Below are 17,840 nucleotides of genomic sequence, written 5' to 3'. Positions count from 1 at the left end.
GTTACTGGGGCGTGGCTCTAAGCTATCCCTAGATAACAAAATTCTCCTCTATAAGTGTATTATTAGGCCCGTTTGGAGTTATGCTTGCATGTTTTGGAGATGCGCCGCAGATACAAACATCAAACGGATCCAGACATTCCAGAATGTAACACTGAGACAGATGGTTAACACCGAGTGGTACATCAGAAATTCTGATATCCACAAGGACTTAGGCATCGCGTCAGTGAAGAGTTACATTCGGGAGCTGACGGAAAATTATGAACACCGCTTAGGATTCCACCCTAATGTCGAGGCAATTTCCCTCCTCGATAACTCTAACATAATTCGTAGACTCAATAGACGTAAGCCTTTTGATCTCATCTCAGATTATATTGATTGCTAATTCTGTTTATCTACCACAATAAGGGTTAGTAGCTCGCAAGAGTGAAATAAAAGACATTTTTCTGTATGTACATGGTTTATTGCTAACTAATCTTTTGTATGTACAGTTTTTTCTATGTCTTTGTAAAAATTTACCTATTATTAAGTTGTTAGGTAATTGTCTTCGTAGTTAGTTAATTTTTCCTTAAGTTCTAATCTAGTTCTCATATACTCATTTTCTTCACCTTCACATCATTTCATTAGTTAACTAACTCTAAGATATATATTCTTTATTATAAAGTAACAGTGCTAAATTTGTATTACAAAGATGTGCTAATAAATAATCAAAAAAAAAAAAAAAAAAAAAAATAGAGCTGTGCATTCTCAACACTGGGGCACTTGTCGACACTTACGGAGCGAGTACCCGATTCACCGGCAAGACCACACCATCTAGGCCCAAGAGTGCAAAATTTTGAGAGCCCGATTGGGTTATGGGGGTACTGCTGCTTGAAGTCTGCATGAAGTTCTCTCAAGTTTGCTAAAAGCATTTTTTTTTTTTTGCTTGTACACCTTATTTCCAATGCTGACCCGGTCTCTCATTCCCGGCATTGTTCTTGAGGCATCGTCACTTTCATAATATTCAATAACGAGGCGTGTCGTATCTTCCTCCAATTTTTTGCCTTGTTTCGACGGAGGGATAGAGAGAATGCCGGCAGTGTTTTCTTGCCGATTTAGCGACGCGAACTGAGACTCCAAACTCCAATGCAATCTTCGCAGTAGTCCAAGAAGAGGGAGCTAACGTCAGAAGTTGAAGCTTCTCTTGATGATTCGATGAGTTAATTTTAAACTTCAACGAACCTACAATCCCATCAAGCGCTTCAATTTTTTCTGATACATTCTGATTATATTGTGGTAATGTGACCTCTAACGCCTAGGCCTGTTCCATATTGTTATGCACTACAGTACGAATTTCCTCCAGTTTATTTTGTCCATAATTGAGTTTCTGACTTTTCGCTAAACTATGAAGGCTTATTGGAGAGATATCAAGAAGCGAAAAAATGGCATTCAAACGATCAATGGAAGTCCTTTGTGAAGTTTGAGAATCAGACTGAGATGAACTTTGACCGGATGTCCTAGATTCTTGAGATGCCTCGCGCCGCTGATGCGCTTCATATTCGGAAGGTAATCTAGTTTCACAATGTCCACAAATTTTACATCCTGCCTTGATTTTGAAAAAAATGTGTAATGTTCGAGTTTACTTGTTTCTGTAGAAGCTAATTTCAACCTAGTTGCAACTCTTTTTTTGTGAGAGCTGAAAGGATCGCAGCAAAACTTACTGTTGAAAATTCAAATGTTGTCAAATAAATTTCTAAATGAGAATCGCAAACAGTTTCCAATTTGGCATTTTCGAATTCTCCTCTTGAAACTATAAGATACTTGTCTAATTCTGTGAAATCCTTAAACAAATAGATCCTTTTATTTTCGCCTTTATCACAATCTGGGAGGAGAAAATTTTTCTTATCATAATGGGTAATATTGCAGCATTGATTCATTTTAAACGAGGGGGATGGTCGATTAACTTGTAAAAAACAGCAGAAATTCAAAAAACAAGAGAAGATGAAACTAAACTTTAAATTCCTAGAAGAGAGTAACAATTAAAAGCATCATAAATATTACTCAACACTTGAACTCAAGAAGGCAGAGTAACAAAAGCATACCTGCGAGATATTATTTGAAATTAGAAAAATGAAACTAAAACATGCAAAGATGGAACTACTTAGCTGTAGATATTGAAGAAACGTGAGCAGTTCCGTCAACAGAAGGATGCGATGAAGCGGCAAAGCACTAGGAAATCAAAATACCAGGCGCACAGCAATGAACGAAAAGTCAAACCTCAGGGTTGTGAATTAAGCGAACGTAGTAACCTTGGGGGTAACGAACCTGAATGAATGAACAGTCGGTCACGAGAACGCAACGCACGGTCAGCTGGTAGAATATCTGCGCAGGCGCAGTAAAGCTTTTCTCCCTTCCAGAATTTTCCAGACTTCAAGGTCAGAGCACGCGCCGCGCTGCCTGGAGGTGTATCCATATCTCTCGCCAGTACATACCGTCGAGAGCAAGACCAATCCACACAGGTCAGTCATTCCCGAGGACGAGTTTTGGAACTCTACTGCGCAATGACGCAGTATTGAGAGCTTACAATGTTTTTCTTATGGGAGCATCCATTGTGACGTAGCATTGAGTGCCGCCGGGTTAGGGCCGGGCGGAGAAGTGGCTTTCAAAAAGATGCGCAATGACTGACCTGTGTGGATTGGTCTTGGTCGAGAGTGGCTTGACACGCGCACCTTCGCTCTAGTCCCGTTACTCTTGTTTTCATATCCTTGATCCTCACTTCTCCCTCATTTTTCGTTCCTCTTTCTTCTTCCAAGTATCATTTTAGTAGTATTTATTTTCGAAACTGTTAATCATGTATGTTTTCATTGGAGGCAGTCAAACGGTTCGGTTCGGTTCGGTTTCGGTTTAATTGAATTATTATATTTAATAACTAGATATTTAAAACATGGTTTTATCTAAAATATTAACAACTAAAATATTAATAACTATATTACTTTATGTATATATTATTCTACCTCTCCTTCTCTATTGCTAATGATTAATATATACAGGGTGTTCGAAAAGTCCCCTCCCCCCCTCTAACTTTTGACCTAATTGAGGTAGAGATTTGAAACTTGGAGGGTGTTCCTAGATAAAAGGGAGCTACTTTTTGACCCCCCCAAAATTTTGGGGGGCCCCATTTTGGGGGGGCTACGGACCCTAACTTTTAATTTTCAAATGGGAAGACCCCCTTTGTGATACCTCGTTCGAAAGAGCATAAAAAAATAAAAATTTTCGCGCAAACCGGAAGTCATTTTCTCAAACCGTTTCAAAATGGCGGCCGGTCAAAGTTCCAAATGGCCGAAAATTGGCACCTCTGCTATTTGCACATGGATTTGCTTGAAACTCGGTATCTGGGGGTATTTTGGCACGGGAAAAACGAATTTACCGTTAGATTTTCAAAAAAACCCTAATTTTTCAAGATGGCGACCGGTTTAGGCTCAAAAAGGCCGAAAATTTGACAAACTCGATTTTTTTGCCAATGGATTCACCTGAAATTCGGTATCTGGGGGTATTTTGACCCGAGAATAACGAATTCAACGTTAGATTTTTAAAAAAAAACACTAATTTTTTAAGATGGCCGCCAATTAAAGTTCAAAATGGTCAACAATTGGCAACCTCGACTTTTTGCCGATAGATTCGCCTCAAACTCGGTGTTTGAGGGTATCTGGGTGGGAGACAAACGAATTCGACGTTATTTCACCGAGTTTCAGGCGAATCTATCGGCAAAAAGTCGAGGTTGCCAATTGTTGACCATTTTGAACTTTAATTGGCGGCCATCTTAAAAAATTAGGGTTTTTTTTTAAAAATCTAACGTTGAATTCGTTATTCTCGGGTCAAAATACCCCCAGATACCGAATTTCAGGTGAATCCATTGGCAAAAAAATCGAGTTTGTCAAATTTTCGGCCTTTTTGAGCCTAAACCGGTCGCCATTTTGAAAAATTAGGGTTTATTTGAAAATCTAACGTTAAATTCGTTTTTCTCGTGCCAAAATACCCCCAGATACCGAGTTTCAAGCAAATCCATGTGCAAATAGCAGAGGTGCCAATTTTCGGCCATTTGGAACTTTGACCGGCCGCCATTTTGAAACGGTTTGAGATAATGACTTCCGGTTTGCGCGAAAAATTTTTTTTTATGCTCTTTCGAACGAGGTATCACAAAGGGGGTCTTCCCATTTGAAAATTAAAAGTTAGGGTCCGTAGCCCCCCCAAAATGGGGCCCCCAAAATTTTGGGGGGGGTCAAAAAGTAGCTCCCTTTTATCTAGGAACACCCTCCAAGTTTCAAATCTCTACCTCAATTAGGTCAAAAGTTAGAGGGGGGGAGGGGACTTTTCGAACACCCTGTATATTATTCTACCTCTCCTTCTCTATTGCTAATGATTAATATATATATTATTCTACCTCTCCTTCTCTATTGCTAATGATTAACATATATATTATTCTACCTCTCCTTCTTATTGCTAATGATTAATATATATATTATTCTACCTCTCCTTCTCTATTACTAACATCGAAACGGTTCGGTTCGGCTGATCATGTGAAACGGAATCTCCAAGGATATCACTCGAATGATACGCTGTTTCTGTTGGCAGGTAGTAACGACTTTCTTCGCGGAGTGTCCGTAGGGCACTTCAAAAAGAATTTCGTTGCTCTACTCGATTTCGCCCGTAGACATTTTGGACGAATCGTAGTCTCCAAAATTCCACCCATTCCTCGCCTTTCTCGCCGGGCGAGGAGATTGCTTTGGTGAAACGTTGGCTGGAAGACGTCCACGAGGACCCAAAGTTATCCTCATTAACTCCTTCGATCCATTCATTGATTCAGATCCCGGACATGTTAAGACAACTTTCTTCGAATGTCGTTATACTCGCATGGCAAAAAGGACCTAATTCATTTGAATCGATCGGAACTGGCCGTTCTTCATCGCCTCCATTCAGAAGCCGTAGGGGTGTAATTCTTAGCTAGTTGTCTAGGCTTCTAACTTTTTTGAACGGAGTGTCAGGCTGCCTCCACCTTTAGAAAGGTCCTCCACAGGATCGATGAAGTGCAACATATTTTTCCACCGTCAAGTTTATAATCGGCGATTTTTATGATGCAAGCATCGGCTCCTTTAAATCATATCATCGATTCAAACCAACTCCGCTTATTCAACGTCATTTAACATTTTTTTTTTCTTCTTCTTCTTTTTTTTTTTTAGAATTTTCGGTCTATTTCTAATTCGGTTTTTTTTTAGATATTTTATCAATACATGGATAATGTGTAATGTAAGCTTTTCAAAAGTACACCTTAATTTCGAAGAAGAGAAAAAAAAATGAAAATTGCAGCGACTATTCATGAGATGCTCGGATTACCGTGGGAAAACCCGCCTTTTTTGAGCATTTCCGGCCGGTTTCCATTTCCGTTTAGCTCCGTAACACATCGATGCACTTTTATTAGTTTTAAGTACTCGAAAGATTACACCATAAGGTTGAAGTTAAGAGAAAAAATTAAAATTTCAGTGACTATTCAGGAGATGCATCGGTTCCCGTGTAGGTAATAAACCGTTTTTCGCCGTCATTTTTGAGCGTTTCCGGCCGGTTTCTATTTCCGTTTAGATCCGTGCCCCATCGATGCACGTTAGTAAGTGTTTATTACTCAAAAGTATATACCTTAAGGTTGAAATAGAGAGAGTAAATTGGAAATTGCGGTTGAAATCCATGGAATGCTTCGGTTACCGTGTGAAAAATCGTCTTTTTGCGTCAATTTCGAGGATTTTCGGTCTGTTTCCGGTTTCCATCAGGCCGTTAATCGATCGGTGAATGTATGGAAAGCGTTGATAGTCTGATTTTATACACATTAGAGGGTAAAAAGGGAAAAAATATCGATAATTGAAGAGTTTACTATCGAAAGAATTGGATTAACATGTAAAAATTTGTCTTTTTTTACCATTTTTGACCTTTTTTGGCCTATCTGAATTTTTTTAGGCCCTTAACCGTCCGATGACAATTGAAAAAAGTATATCAACCAAAAGTATATATCCTAAGCTTAAAGTAAAAAAAAAAAATCGAAAATCTGAGAGATAGTTTTTTAGATAATTCAGTTCGAACATTGAATGGCGAAAAAATCATAAATTTTAAAAAACCCTAAATTACGGACATTAGAATAATTCTTAGCTTAATTTCAATGGCACATTTAGAATCTACATGAAAAATTGTTCTAGAAACACTCTTACAAAGTATGATGAATTGATACAGAGTCTCGCTATGGAGAGTCAACGAGAGGGAAGTCGAGAAAATGAGAATCGCTAAAACGGGCGTTTTTGAATATCGCTGAAATTCACCCCAACTTTGCGGGTCGATATCTCGCGAACGGGGCGTCAGATGGGAAAACTCTTCATATTAGTTTCTTATAATGATGTAAAGACCCCCATATACCAATTTTCAGCCAAGTCGGAGGGGGTCGGGTTCCGAGCCTGGCACAGTTGACGTGGAATGACCCCAAAGGCATTACACACACCACAGAAATACACTGATGTAAGAGGCATTACAAAAAATTATTTTCACGGATTCCCATAATGGCGACAGGAATGGTCAAGCTCAACCTGACATTCGGCTAACAATAAGATCGGTACGAAACACCTTATGTTTCTGTTTTCTTTTTTTTTTCTTTCTTTTCTTTTTGAAAGAAAATTCCGGCCAAGTACGGCGCGGAGCGTCAATTACCGACGAATTGCGTCGGAAGGGTCATTTTTTCTTTTAATCGAAATCTTTATTAACAAATCAATGCTTATCATATAATTAGCTGGCAAGAATACCTGGAAAGGTATGAAAACGCATGCAGTTGCAAATGAAGAAACGAAAAATCAAAACGTAACACATGCACACAGAAAAAATTCCCGTGGGTATATGTTGATAGGTACTCAAACCTCCCTCCTTCCTGTCACAGCGCAGCACCCGATACCGTTGAACCACCGTTCCTGATGATAACAGGATGCGAAATCAGAGACAAAGAGACCCTCCACTAACTAACCTTAGACTAACCTCTTGGCGACAGGTGGAAACCTTTAAACCTTTACTTTCGGGGATTTAACACTTCCTCACGGACAAATGAATCGGAACGTGCGAAAACCGCTAATGTCCATCTTTCCAGTCTTCAGTTTTGTTGAGTTGATTACACTTCTAAAGAGTTGATACAACCATAAAAGTGACGAAGGACTCGTTTTGAGACTAACGTGGCCAGGAGACGAGTATTAACGCCACTCTCGTGGTTGCATCAAATTCCGAAAGGTATTATCAACTGAAAAAAATTGAAGACTGGAAAAATGGATGTTAGCAGTTTTCGCGCGTGTCGGTTCAATTATAAGGCAGCAAGAGCCACCGCCCATTTTTCGACTGTTCACCTAAATATTAGGTGAATGATGAGTTTCGGGTGACGCAATGAGCCAATGGAAATGTTGCATGTGTGAGGAATTTGCGATTTGACTAAATAATCTTATGTAAAAGTTCGCGATAAACACGATGGTGCCCTTTGGATTTCTCTGAAATAAACTCCCAAGCCCAAGAAAAGCTCTCAAGTCGGGTCAAAAATGGAGGGGATATCCCACGCTATCCTGAGAGTCCACCTCTACATCAAGACAAACTCTCCATGCTAAGATAGACAGCAAATACATTAGCAGAGGAAAGAGAGGGCAACAAGTGAATGTTGGAGTCTCCAAAGTAACAGCCTCCATCATCGCCAAGATACATCGACGGTGTAAGTCCGCAATCACACATCTCGTTTACGGTGTCCGAAAATCTCCGCCTTAATGTTAATTTTTTAAAGGAGGACAAATTGACATCATTCCTTGAAACTATTGCAGAATTTTCTCTGCACAGAGAAGAAAAATCACAGCAGTTTTAAAGAATTGGCATTAAAGAGTTTTCAGTTTAAAAAATAAAGTATGACAGGAAGTCTGTGAAGTGGCAAACCGAATTATGTGAATGTCGACTTGCACGGTCGACATGCAAAATTCCAGTGGAGGGTTTCTCCTCTCTTTTTTTCCGCATAAGCGAGTTATGCTTGATTCGTGCCTTATCTAATGGTCCATTTACGAACGTTTACAACACAAAGACAACAGAGCTACATGGCAACGAATGGAAATATTACCTTCTCTGCCGAACTTGCGCTTCTTCTTTGTGGTGGACTTGCTGCTGCTGGACGTGGCGTTGAGGGTGGGATTTTGGGCGCCTGCTCCCGCTCCAGTGGCGCCCAACCCGGCTGATGATGCCTTGTCCTTATTTTTATTCCACCGGATCAACATCTTGTCAGCAACAGATTTTTACTCGAGCATCGTCCCCGGTCAAGGTCTGACCACTGAGATCAGCGAACATCGCACGTTCATAAGGGATAAAGTTTCGACTTATGCCTCATTTTTGGAATGTTTTCACACGGATGTTGGAGCACAATAAAATCCACCGCGCTACGGGTATTCAAGGAAATGTACCGCTGTAAAATGTACGAATTTGAAGGAATCTGATACATGTTTCATCTTCAACATTTCACGTGGAACACGATTTGTGGAACATAAATTACCGAAAATACGCCGCAAATAAGATTTCAACATTTTCATTTAGCATTGGTTGAGAAAAATTTGAATGCCCCGTTCACATGAACAAGAAGAGTCTACTTGAATCAAATCGCCTACCGCAACGATTTTGGCAAGCCTCTCAATCGAATAGTGTCCCTTGTGTCGTTCAGAGTGTAAACAAGAGGCAACAGCTGAGCCAAAGCGCTGAGATTGAGGTTGGCATTTTCATACAGCAAAGACTGTCACGGTAACGTTTAGTGCGCGATTTAATTCAAGTACCTAGGTAATTGTTTTTTTTATAAGCTAGCAGTTGGAATTTATGCGCAAAAAAACGTTAATGTCTTGGTAAGGAATTACCTACTTCCAATGCTTTTCTTTGCACAACTCGTGTTCTACGTGACATTTTGATGAGGAAACTTATATCGTAATTCTTGAATTCGTACCTTGTCTAGCGGTCCATTTTGATACGTTAGGGATGTGATCATTGAACGGGAAAATCTCCGCTTTTAGGCGGTTGGTATCAAATTTTATCTCGGAACTAACAGACTAATATTCGCATGGGAGTCATCAAACTTGAAATCTTCACATCGAAACTGTTTCCAGATGAAAATTGGTTGGAATGATCCGAATGGATTACATTATGCAACAAAGAACCACTATTTCTGGCTCATTTCAGAAACGGCATTTGGATGACGTTAAGTATTAGCAATTACCTACTAGCCGGGAGCTACACCTCTTGGGCTCCGGGTTAATCGTTCCGCCGGTGACATTCAACTGCGAACCGAATTGGAGGTGGTACACCGTCATTAGTTTACACATCGCAAAAACCGACGCACCGAAAATCTCATGCGCTTGCGCAACACAACTTCGTAGTAGCAGCATTCCATCATCTGAATATACATAATCAAAGCTGCGAGAGGGAAAGAAGAAACCCTTATTCAAAACAATACATTTCTATTATACCAATAAAAACTGCTAGTACCTACCGCGAGAACCACGCGAGGAACCTACCGGTGAGGAACCATCGTTCGCCACAATTTTCTTTTCTTCTTCTTCTTCTTCTCGTTTTCTACCATTTTTTCTTTATTTCTTTCTTCGTTTTTTTCAACGTAATTTTTATCTCCCTACTTTGAAGTAAATACGCCCTTCAATTACGCTCAACTTCTACAGCGATAACTGCGGGTATAGAGTTATGTTCCGAGTAGCAACAGCATTCCTGTTAATCCTCTCATGCACTTATTTTCTCGATTTCTAAGTCTAGTAAGGTACTTTCAACAAAATACTAGTGCAGCAGAAATCATTTATGCCGTATGCATTTTTTATCAAACTCGGAGCACTTACGGCGTTTCTACTTCCAGCGTTGCTACTCACTCCACGAAATAGTTCCTTACTACTTCTGACTTGATACATCGAAAGCGGAAAGTAGCGAGAAACTCCCGAATTCTTGGCTACGTAGAGCCGCAGTCGTGATATCAGGAGAGAGGGATTTAACATTTTCCATTTCTCTGCACGGCAATCGATACATTTTCATTCAGGACGGATAAAAATTTTTACGCGGGATAAAAAATCGTTTTAACACGTCTCACCTGAAATCAATTTCTCGGATCGAAAATCCGCTTATCTCCCGATGATATCCCTTCTCACTGCTAAAAGAATATTTTCTACTCTTAAAAATCTACTTCTCCGGCCCCCATCAACAACATTTCTTAAAACCTTGGTTAGGTTTTCTTACTAACGGTGTTTCATACGCGTGCACGTCAAAACAGTGAACCAGGGCCAGCTTTATGATTTTTGGCCCATTGGCGCGATCTGTGGAGCAGACCCCCTTGAGTGAACCTCCTCGGAGAAGGGTGGTGAAGTGGCGAACAAACCAAACAGGTAAGCAGTGGCGGATCCAGACACAGCTTGAGGGGTAGGGTATCTAGCGATTTGGAGGATGGGGGAGGGGGGTCTAGGGAAACACCCCCCCCCCCCCGATTATAGGGGGATCGCGAGGCCTCTCCAGAAGAATTTTCTAAAATAGCCCTCCTGGGTCGAATTTTCAGCAGTTTTAGCTTGAGATTTGTAATATATTTGATCGTTAAAAACTGCGGGACTTCACCTCTTCACTGTGTTTTTTCTAAACTGTAAGTACATATTTAGGAGAAATAACGAAGATAAGATGGCGAAGGCGTTAAACTTAACAATTTTTGTCAGGTAACAAACAAACGACCTTCCTCCCCTCTCCCCCAGAAGAGAGAAAAAAAATTACAGTTAGGTCCTAAAAATTTCGTGGTAAATTTTTGGGGAAGCTTCTTTTGCTCTTTACCTAAACCACTTTCTGCTTAGGGCGGTGGGTCTTCTAATTCTTAACTCCTTCCTTTTTTCTCTCTCCTCTTTTTGCTCCCTCTTTTTTTTTGACCGGAAAGAAGTCGTGCCATCGTGCCCCCCTCCTCCGTTGGTCCTCCACTCCGGGTGAGTCGTTGGGGACCTGTTTTTATAAATTTTGAATCCCTTTCAAACAAAAGTTTAGATGATTTTTGGCGCACATTGTGCGAGAAACGAAGGGAGGAGGGCCTCCTTTATACTCAACTATAAGCCTACAAAAAACTAAGAGGAGTCCCGTGATGAGAAAAAACTGAAACGTTTTTGTTGAGGGAGGAGGGTCGAAGGGGGTAAAAACCATTGTATAGCGGGCTCCTAGGCTCTCGCTTAGAGCGCCTGTATAGTAAATCCGGCTTTGCGGTCAACACTCCATTACGCGCATGAAGGCAATTAGTTCGTTACGTCCAATAAAGTAACGCTGTAACGCTTCAAGTATGTCTCCGACGTCGAAGGCAACGTTTATGGTGCGCGCGGGCGCTCCTTAACTTCCCGCGATAATTTAAATTCGTGGTGTTAGTGAATTAAAATTATTAGAAATTATCTCTTTTTTGCTAAAAACTCTGCAAGTGGTCTTATTTTGATGAAAACTCCTATGTTATTGCTCGCCCATTGATTCCTGCGTGTGCAAACTAAGCTAATCTTTCGTTGATAGCACAGGGTGTCTACTGGTCGGGAAAAGTCCGAAGGTAGCACTTTAGTATTTGGTATACTGTGCAATTTCGATTCGCGGCGTCGTCGGCGAATTGAAATTATAGAACCTAAGTGCCAGGGTCGGATTTAGGGGGTCGCCACATGGACCGCGGCCCATGTCAACAAATTTTGCAATTTTTTAAAATACATAGGTATAAAAAAAATCTGATTCAGAAAACGAGAAAAGGGGAAAAAATCTCTCATCTCCTGAGAGTACATTATTTTCTGCTTTTGTAGTCTTTTAGTGGTACAAGAGACAGAACTTAAATTAGTCAAGTTGAGAGGGAAACCAAACACGGAATTTGGCCTGGAGCGGCACGGCGCAGAGAGCAATGATGACGAGAACTTGAGATGAAAAGGAGAAGCCCTTGGCGAAGCGGTTGGCATGTAACAAATATTTGCGCCTACAAGACAGCATGAATAAGTAGGGTGAAAATGAGAACTTGAGCACCAAAGTTTTTAGCCAATTTGTGCAGAAATATATAAAATTAAATTACAGTGTTGTATGGCGAGTATTGTACAATATGGCAACGCTGTAAAATGAAAGTATTATATGTTGCCCCTTAAATATGCGGGTATTGCAATGGTGTATTTAGCCCCTTCAATCTGCGGGTTATGCAATGGTATATTCATCAAGATGGCGGTTATGCAACAGCGTTGTCGGACGGTACACATAAATAAATGATTTATTTTCGGCTCTTTTCGGTTTTACTCAGCGGCGGCCCACGAAGCTTTTGCAGGATCATCGGTACATCCTTTTCGGTGACATCAATTGGTTTCATCCCGATGGTGCGATGAACGCTCCCGTTATATTCACGGATGAGTTTCGGTAATAGATCTACCCACTTGTACGATCCTTGCGCGCTGAATTCTTTCCATATCTTCGTTTTGAGCGTTCGGTTGAATCGCTCGACAATAGAGGCTTTGGTTGTCGAGTACGAGCTGTACATACTGATCTTGTGACGCTTCACCAATGCTTGACATTTGGAGTTGTAGGATTCCGAGCCCATATCGACTTGTAAATGTTTCGGTGACTTTCCGGCTGCTTTGAGAACGCGTTGCATGGCATCAGTGACATCCGTGGCCGTTTTCGATTTGAGCGGTTCGGCCCACGCCTTTTCCGAGCACGCGTCGATGACGGTGAGGAGATATCTGTATCCTTTGTTGACCGAGGTGTACGGTTGCATCTCGACGAGATCGGCTTGCCATAAATCGAACAATCCGAGAATCCGCACTTAACGACGCGGAAGGTTCCGTCGTGCAGGTTTATGTAACTCCTCGACGATCCCACGTTTTTCTGCCGACATGATAATTACCGTCGACGTGGTCGTCGTCCGCTCTCTCGATTCAAATGTTGTTTCGATGCTACTATTTTAGCCAGACGATTGTAAGATTGACGATTGTAAGAGAATCGTCGTCTTCAGTGCATTACATAATTTCGAAAATAATACAATAATACTTACAATATAAATCAGGCTGCAACGTTTGGAACGAGTGCGAATTTATGTGTTCTTCTGATCGGGCCTTCGTAGATGAGATCGTAGGATCCAGCGTTGATATCCTGAATTGCATCGTCCGTCAAACGGTCTGCAATGTGCGAAGATAGGAAGAGGAGACTATGATGATTCGCGAAGACGATATCAGCGGCAACGGTTATCCCGTACTTGGATGGCATTTTGATGAGTTTGTTCATCTTGTAGCGGGTGTTTACAGCCAGCTCTTTAGCGTTGACAATCAAGATTGAATTGTTGAAAACGTTCATGTCGTCAATTCTATCTGCTATATTTCAAGGTACTGATGTTTCAACTTTTAGTCTGCTACATTTCGAGAGAGAGACAATTTGTCTGCTATATCAAGCACGGATGATTCCACTTTTCGACTGCTATATTAAGTCGGGATGATTCGACAATTTGTCTGCTATATTAAGCACGGATGATTTCACTTTTCGTCTGCTATATGAGTTACGTTCAATCTGACTTTTCATTTTCCACTCCTATATTATTATGAAGGTGATTCCTTTGTTCGTCTGCCACTCTAATTTTCTGCTGCTCTTGCATGATTTCAGTTTTGAAATATTCCCGATAAGAGGAATCCGACAACCACATACACAATCGGAATGCGTTCGACATTGCGCAGAGTGGATGTACTATACGACACGTATGTGCTGTCGACCAACGAGCCAGTAGTCGCAAGGACTGGCAATCTTTAGTATCCAAATTTACAACGATACATTTTTCCGGCACGAAACGATTGATGAAATCTCGTTTTTGTTCACCTTTAACATACAGTACATCGTAGCGGTTCCCGATGCGATTCATTTTTGAAGTGAATTCATCGTACTCGAGAAAACCTCTTTCCCATTCCAAGTGATGATGATTGCGTGTTAACCAGTTGTTTGTCACAACGTCTTTGGCGTCCAACTTGCTGCTCGGGAACGGAGGTTCGACTAAATAGAGTTCAGTTATAGTACACTCCATATCGACAAGACCAAACTCTTTGACGATGAATTTTCCTTGGCTCCAAAAACCTTGTACATCGAGACAAGCCATTGTCTTCTCGTTCCATTAGTTACGCTTTTACTATTTTCAAATTCGAGGCTTCTTAACCGACGGTTCTCCAGCAGAATTATTGATACTATTTATACGAGGTCGTTTAACCGCGAGGATTTTTCTCAACTCGGTCTCGGCTCCGCAACTTTCAACCACCATGCAACGATCGTTGATGTCACGATGACCCCAAGGAACAGTGATCACGCCGTCCTCTAGAATGCAACGTTTATCGTCGAGTCCGGACAGAGTTGTTTTCCTCGTTTCAAAAGAGTAGAGTTGATGTTTGCGCGCCCCGATCCTCCGCATCGAATCGCTCATCCTCGATTCAGGATCCTGCAATGCGCTCAGAAATTGTTGAAGTTTAGCGATCTTAACGCTCCCGTTGATACACCTTTTGCTCGTTTTTCAGTTTCACCGTCGGCGAATCGGTAGGCGTACAGTTTAGCTCGCAGCGCGACGAACTCGGCAATGGGTTGACCCGCCGTTTCGTCTTTGAACGTTCCCACCACTTTTCGGTTCTGCATGCTTCGACATTGATGTCCTTCTGGGAAGTCGGAAGTGTCGCACATGTGTAAATCTGACATCATATCATCGTAGACGTTCGGTGTAGTCAACTCGTAAATGAACGAGTCCGTATCCATATAGAGAAGTTGAACTCGGTCGGGATTGTACTTCATAAGCATGTGATTACAGTGGAATTGATACATGTGTACTTTACTCAGATCTAAGATTGAAAAACCAAATATCATTGGTCTGTCTATGACGACCTCTGTTCTCCGTAAATGGATTGCTACCAACTCTTCGTCGAAAATAGTGCGATCGATGAAATCGACCCGTGAGACGGCTTTCAATATCTGTTTACTGTTTGTTCCCAATTTAATATTTTTTCGCTTCAACGGGTTCTCGATAAATTTTCCGTAGTAAGCGTTGCTGCATAGTTTCAGGAGCGTTTGGTGGAACGGATTCGTAGAATTCCGTCTCAACCAGGCGTTAAGCTCGATGAAGAGTGCCAAGAAAGGAGCCTGACGGAATTTGATGGCGCCGTTGATGCGTAGGAGTTTTAATCCTTGACCGAACGCTTCCTTAAGCATATCATAATGTATTACTACCGGAAAACCGGTATTACTAATGAAAACTATGTAGAGTTGTATTTATTAGCCAGAGTCGAGTGATAATATCGTCCAGAAATTTGATATGTGCCTCCTCGCCACGGTACAGTTTTGCTTCCGACATTTTAAATTCGGGATCGTCCGTGACGAGGAGGTAAGCGTAATAATTTGAGATGTGTCGCCTATACGCAGACGCTGGATGCTCCGAGTCACCATGAATTTGTTCTAAGTAGGCTTCAAAGTCTGCATAAATTACGTAATTACGTTTTATTTCCTTATGGTGATTTTCAAATTTGCTGTACTACTCGTCGGGAAATGGAGCTAGGAATGAGTCTTTCCTAACTAAAGGGCAAAGAACTTTATGTTGAATCAATTGCTCCATCGAGTACTTGTGCGTAAAGCATTTCTTGCAGATGAACACTTGACGTTTACATTTTGTCAACTGATTAAGTACAAGTTTTTCAAAGTTACTGATTCAACAATAATGGTAACTTAAAGGCACGGGGGTTGAGAGACATAGTAGGTCGGTGTGGTCCTCTCAGGAAAAAAGGATCAATCAATTAAAGGTTGTGAATCGGGCGAAAGGTAAATAGTGTTGCGATGAGTCACACGGACGGTTTTGGCCGATCGAAATTCCGCCGCGGGCCAAAAGGAGACGGATTCTCACTGGATTCCGACGGAAATTATATCGTATCGAACAAACGGCTTCGTCAAGTGCAAGATCCCGAAAGCGATGTAGATGCGGTGAACAAACAATGGTCCGAACGGAAGTGGAAGGAAGCCATGAAATTACGTCAACACTGTCTGGAGCGTATTCACCAACTTCAGCAATCTTACAATCGTCTGGCTAAAATAGTAGCATCGAAACAACATTTGAATCGAGAGAGCGGACGACGACCACGTCGACGGTAATTATCATGTCGGCAGAAAAACGTGGGATCGTCGAGGAGTTACATAAACCTGCACGACGGAACCTTCCGCGTCGTTAAGTGCGGATTCTCGGATTGTTCGATTTATGGCAAGCCGATCTCGTCGAGATGCAACCGTACACCTCGGTCAACAAAGGATACAGATATCTCCTCACCGTCATCGACGCGTGCTCGGAAAAGGCGTGGGCCGAACCGCTCAAATCGAAAACGGCCACGGATGTCACTGATGCCATGCAACGCGTTCTCAAAGCAGCCGGAAAGTCACCGAAACATTTACAAGTCGATATGGGCTCGGAATCCTACAACTCCAAATGTCAAGCATTGGTGAAGCGTCACAAGATCAGTATGTACAGCTCGTACTCGACAACCAAAGCCTCTATTGTCGAGCGATTCAACCGAACGCTCAAAACGAAGATATGGAAAGAATTCAGCGCGCAAGGATCGTACAAGTGGGTAGATCTATTACCGAAACTCATCCGTGAATATAACGGGAGCGTTCATCGCACCATCGGGATGAAACCAATTGATGTCACCGAAAAGGATGTACCGATGATCCTGCAAAAGCTTCGTGGGCCGCCGCTGAGTAAAACCGAAAAGAGCCGTCTGGCCAGACGAAAACTGAAAGTCGGTGATCACGTCCGGATCTCGCGCCTCAAAGCCATGTTCGAGAAAGGATACACACCGAATCGGAGCACGGAAATTTTCAAGATTGTCAGCGTCAATCCGACCGTTCCGATCAAGTGCGATCTGAAAGATGCGCACGATACGATCATCAAAGGAAAATTCTACCGCGAAGAACTCCAACCCACCAACTTTAAGGATACGTTCCTGGTGGAGAAAATTCTGCGTCGCAAGAAAAACCAGGCCTTTGTCGAATGATTGGGTCTGGACACGAGTCACAACAGTTGGATCGACCATAAGGATTTCGTATAAATAGTATGCACTGTCTTCTCAGTGTCGCAAGGAAGAAATTATGATCGATAAAATAATTCTCAGCACTTTCATCATCATCGCAACCGTCGTTAGAGTGAATTCCACAACGGTGGAAAACTCATCCGAAGCAAACATCACAATGTGCCCGGTCTATCCGGAAATCAAATGCGCACCCTCTATCTTGACGGCCGTTCTTCTATTCATCTTGAGTTTACTGGCGCTCATTTGTTCCGCTCCGTACCTCTACTCCAAGTACCTATCATCCGACTGCAAGTTCCGTTTCACCAGGATGTCCCGTAAGAATAACAATCGGAAAATCGATGACACAAGTGTTGATTTAAAGTTCGGAGCAGGAGAATGGATCGATGTTTATGGTTGACAACCCTCACGTTTCTTAAACGAGTACGTTTTCTGAACGCGGACGTTTCTGGAACGCGTACGTTTCTCGAACGCGTGCGTTTCCTAAATGCGAACTGATTTAAACTGTAATAGTAAATTTCCACAAAAAAAAAAAAAAAAAAAAAAAAAAAAAAAAAAAAAAAATGATTCATCAAACTGAACATTGCAATAACCAATCCCAGTTGCTCATCCCAAAACACAAGGTTCCGATACGCATCTCCGAGCGCACACTACTAAAAATGGAAATTTCCGAATCAGACCCTTATCTCTAGTCTCCGATACCAGACCCTATTCTCCAGTCTCCGA

General features: G+C 41.7%; 2 protein-coding genes across 20 annotated transcripts in view; one reads left to right on the top strand and one right to left on the bottom strand.

The window, feature by feature from the left end:
- The window catches only part of b6 (pentraxin-related protein b6), a 270,110-nt gene that overhangs the window by 48,484 nt on the left and 203,786 nt on the right, over window positions 1–17,840 (top strand). The window lies entirely within an intron of this gene.
- Window positions 1–17,840, bottom strand: part of LOC109037045 (coiled-coil domain-containing protein AGAP005037) — a 313,866-nt gene that overhangs the window by 273,868 nt on the left and 22,158 nt on the right. For 4 of the 18 annotated variants that reach the window (XM_072296280.1, XM_072296283.1, XM_072296286.1 and 1 more), the window contains exon 2: window positions 8,141–8,479. The exons of 11 other annotated variants lie outside the window; for them this stretch is intronic. In XM_072296280.1, the coding sequence (XP_072152381.1) occupies window positions 8,141–8,294 (154 nt within the window). In that variant the 5' untranslated portion in view covers window positions 8,295–8,479. Of the gene's footprint in view, window positions 1–8,140; window positions 8,480–9,004; window positions 9,374–17,840 lie in introns of those variants that run through there. 3 more of the 18 variants (XM_072296281.1, XM_072296284.1, XM_072296282.1) reach the window with 2 other exon arrangements.

The sequence above is a fragment of the Bemisia tabaci genome, chromosome 2 (genome assembly GCF_918797505.1).
Source record: "Bemisia tabaci chromosome 2, PGI_BMITA_v3".
NCBI classification, from domain to species: domain Eukaryota; kingdom Metazoa; phylum Arthropoda; class Insecta; order Hemiptera; family Aleyrodidae; genus Bemisia; species Bemisia tabaci.
The sequence above is the reverse complement of the archived record's forward strand: the minus strand, read 5'-3'. Positions and strand labels throughout refer to the sequence as shown.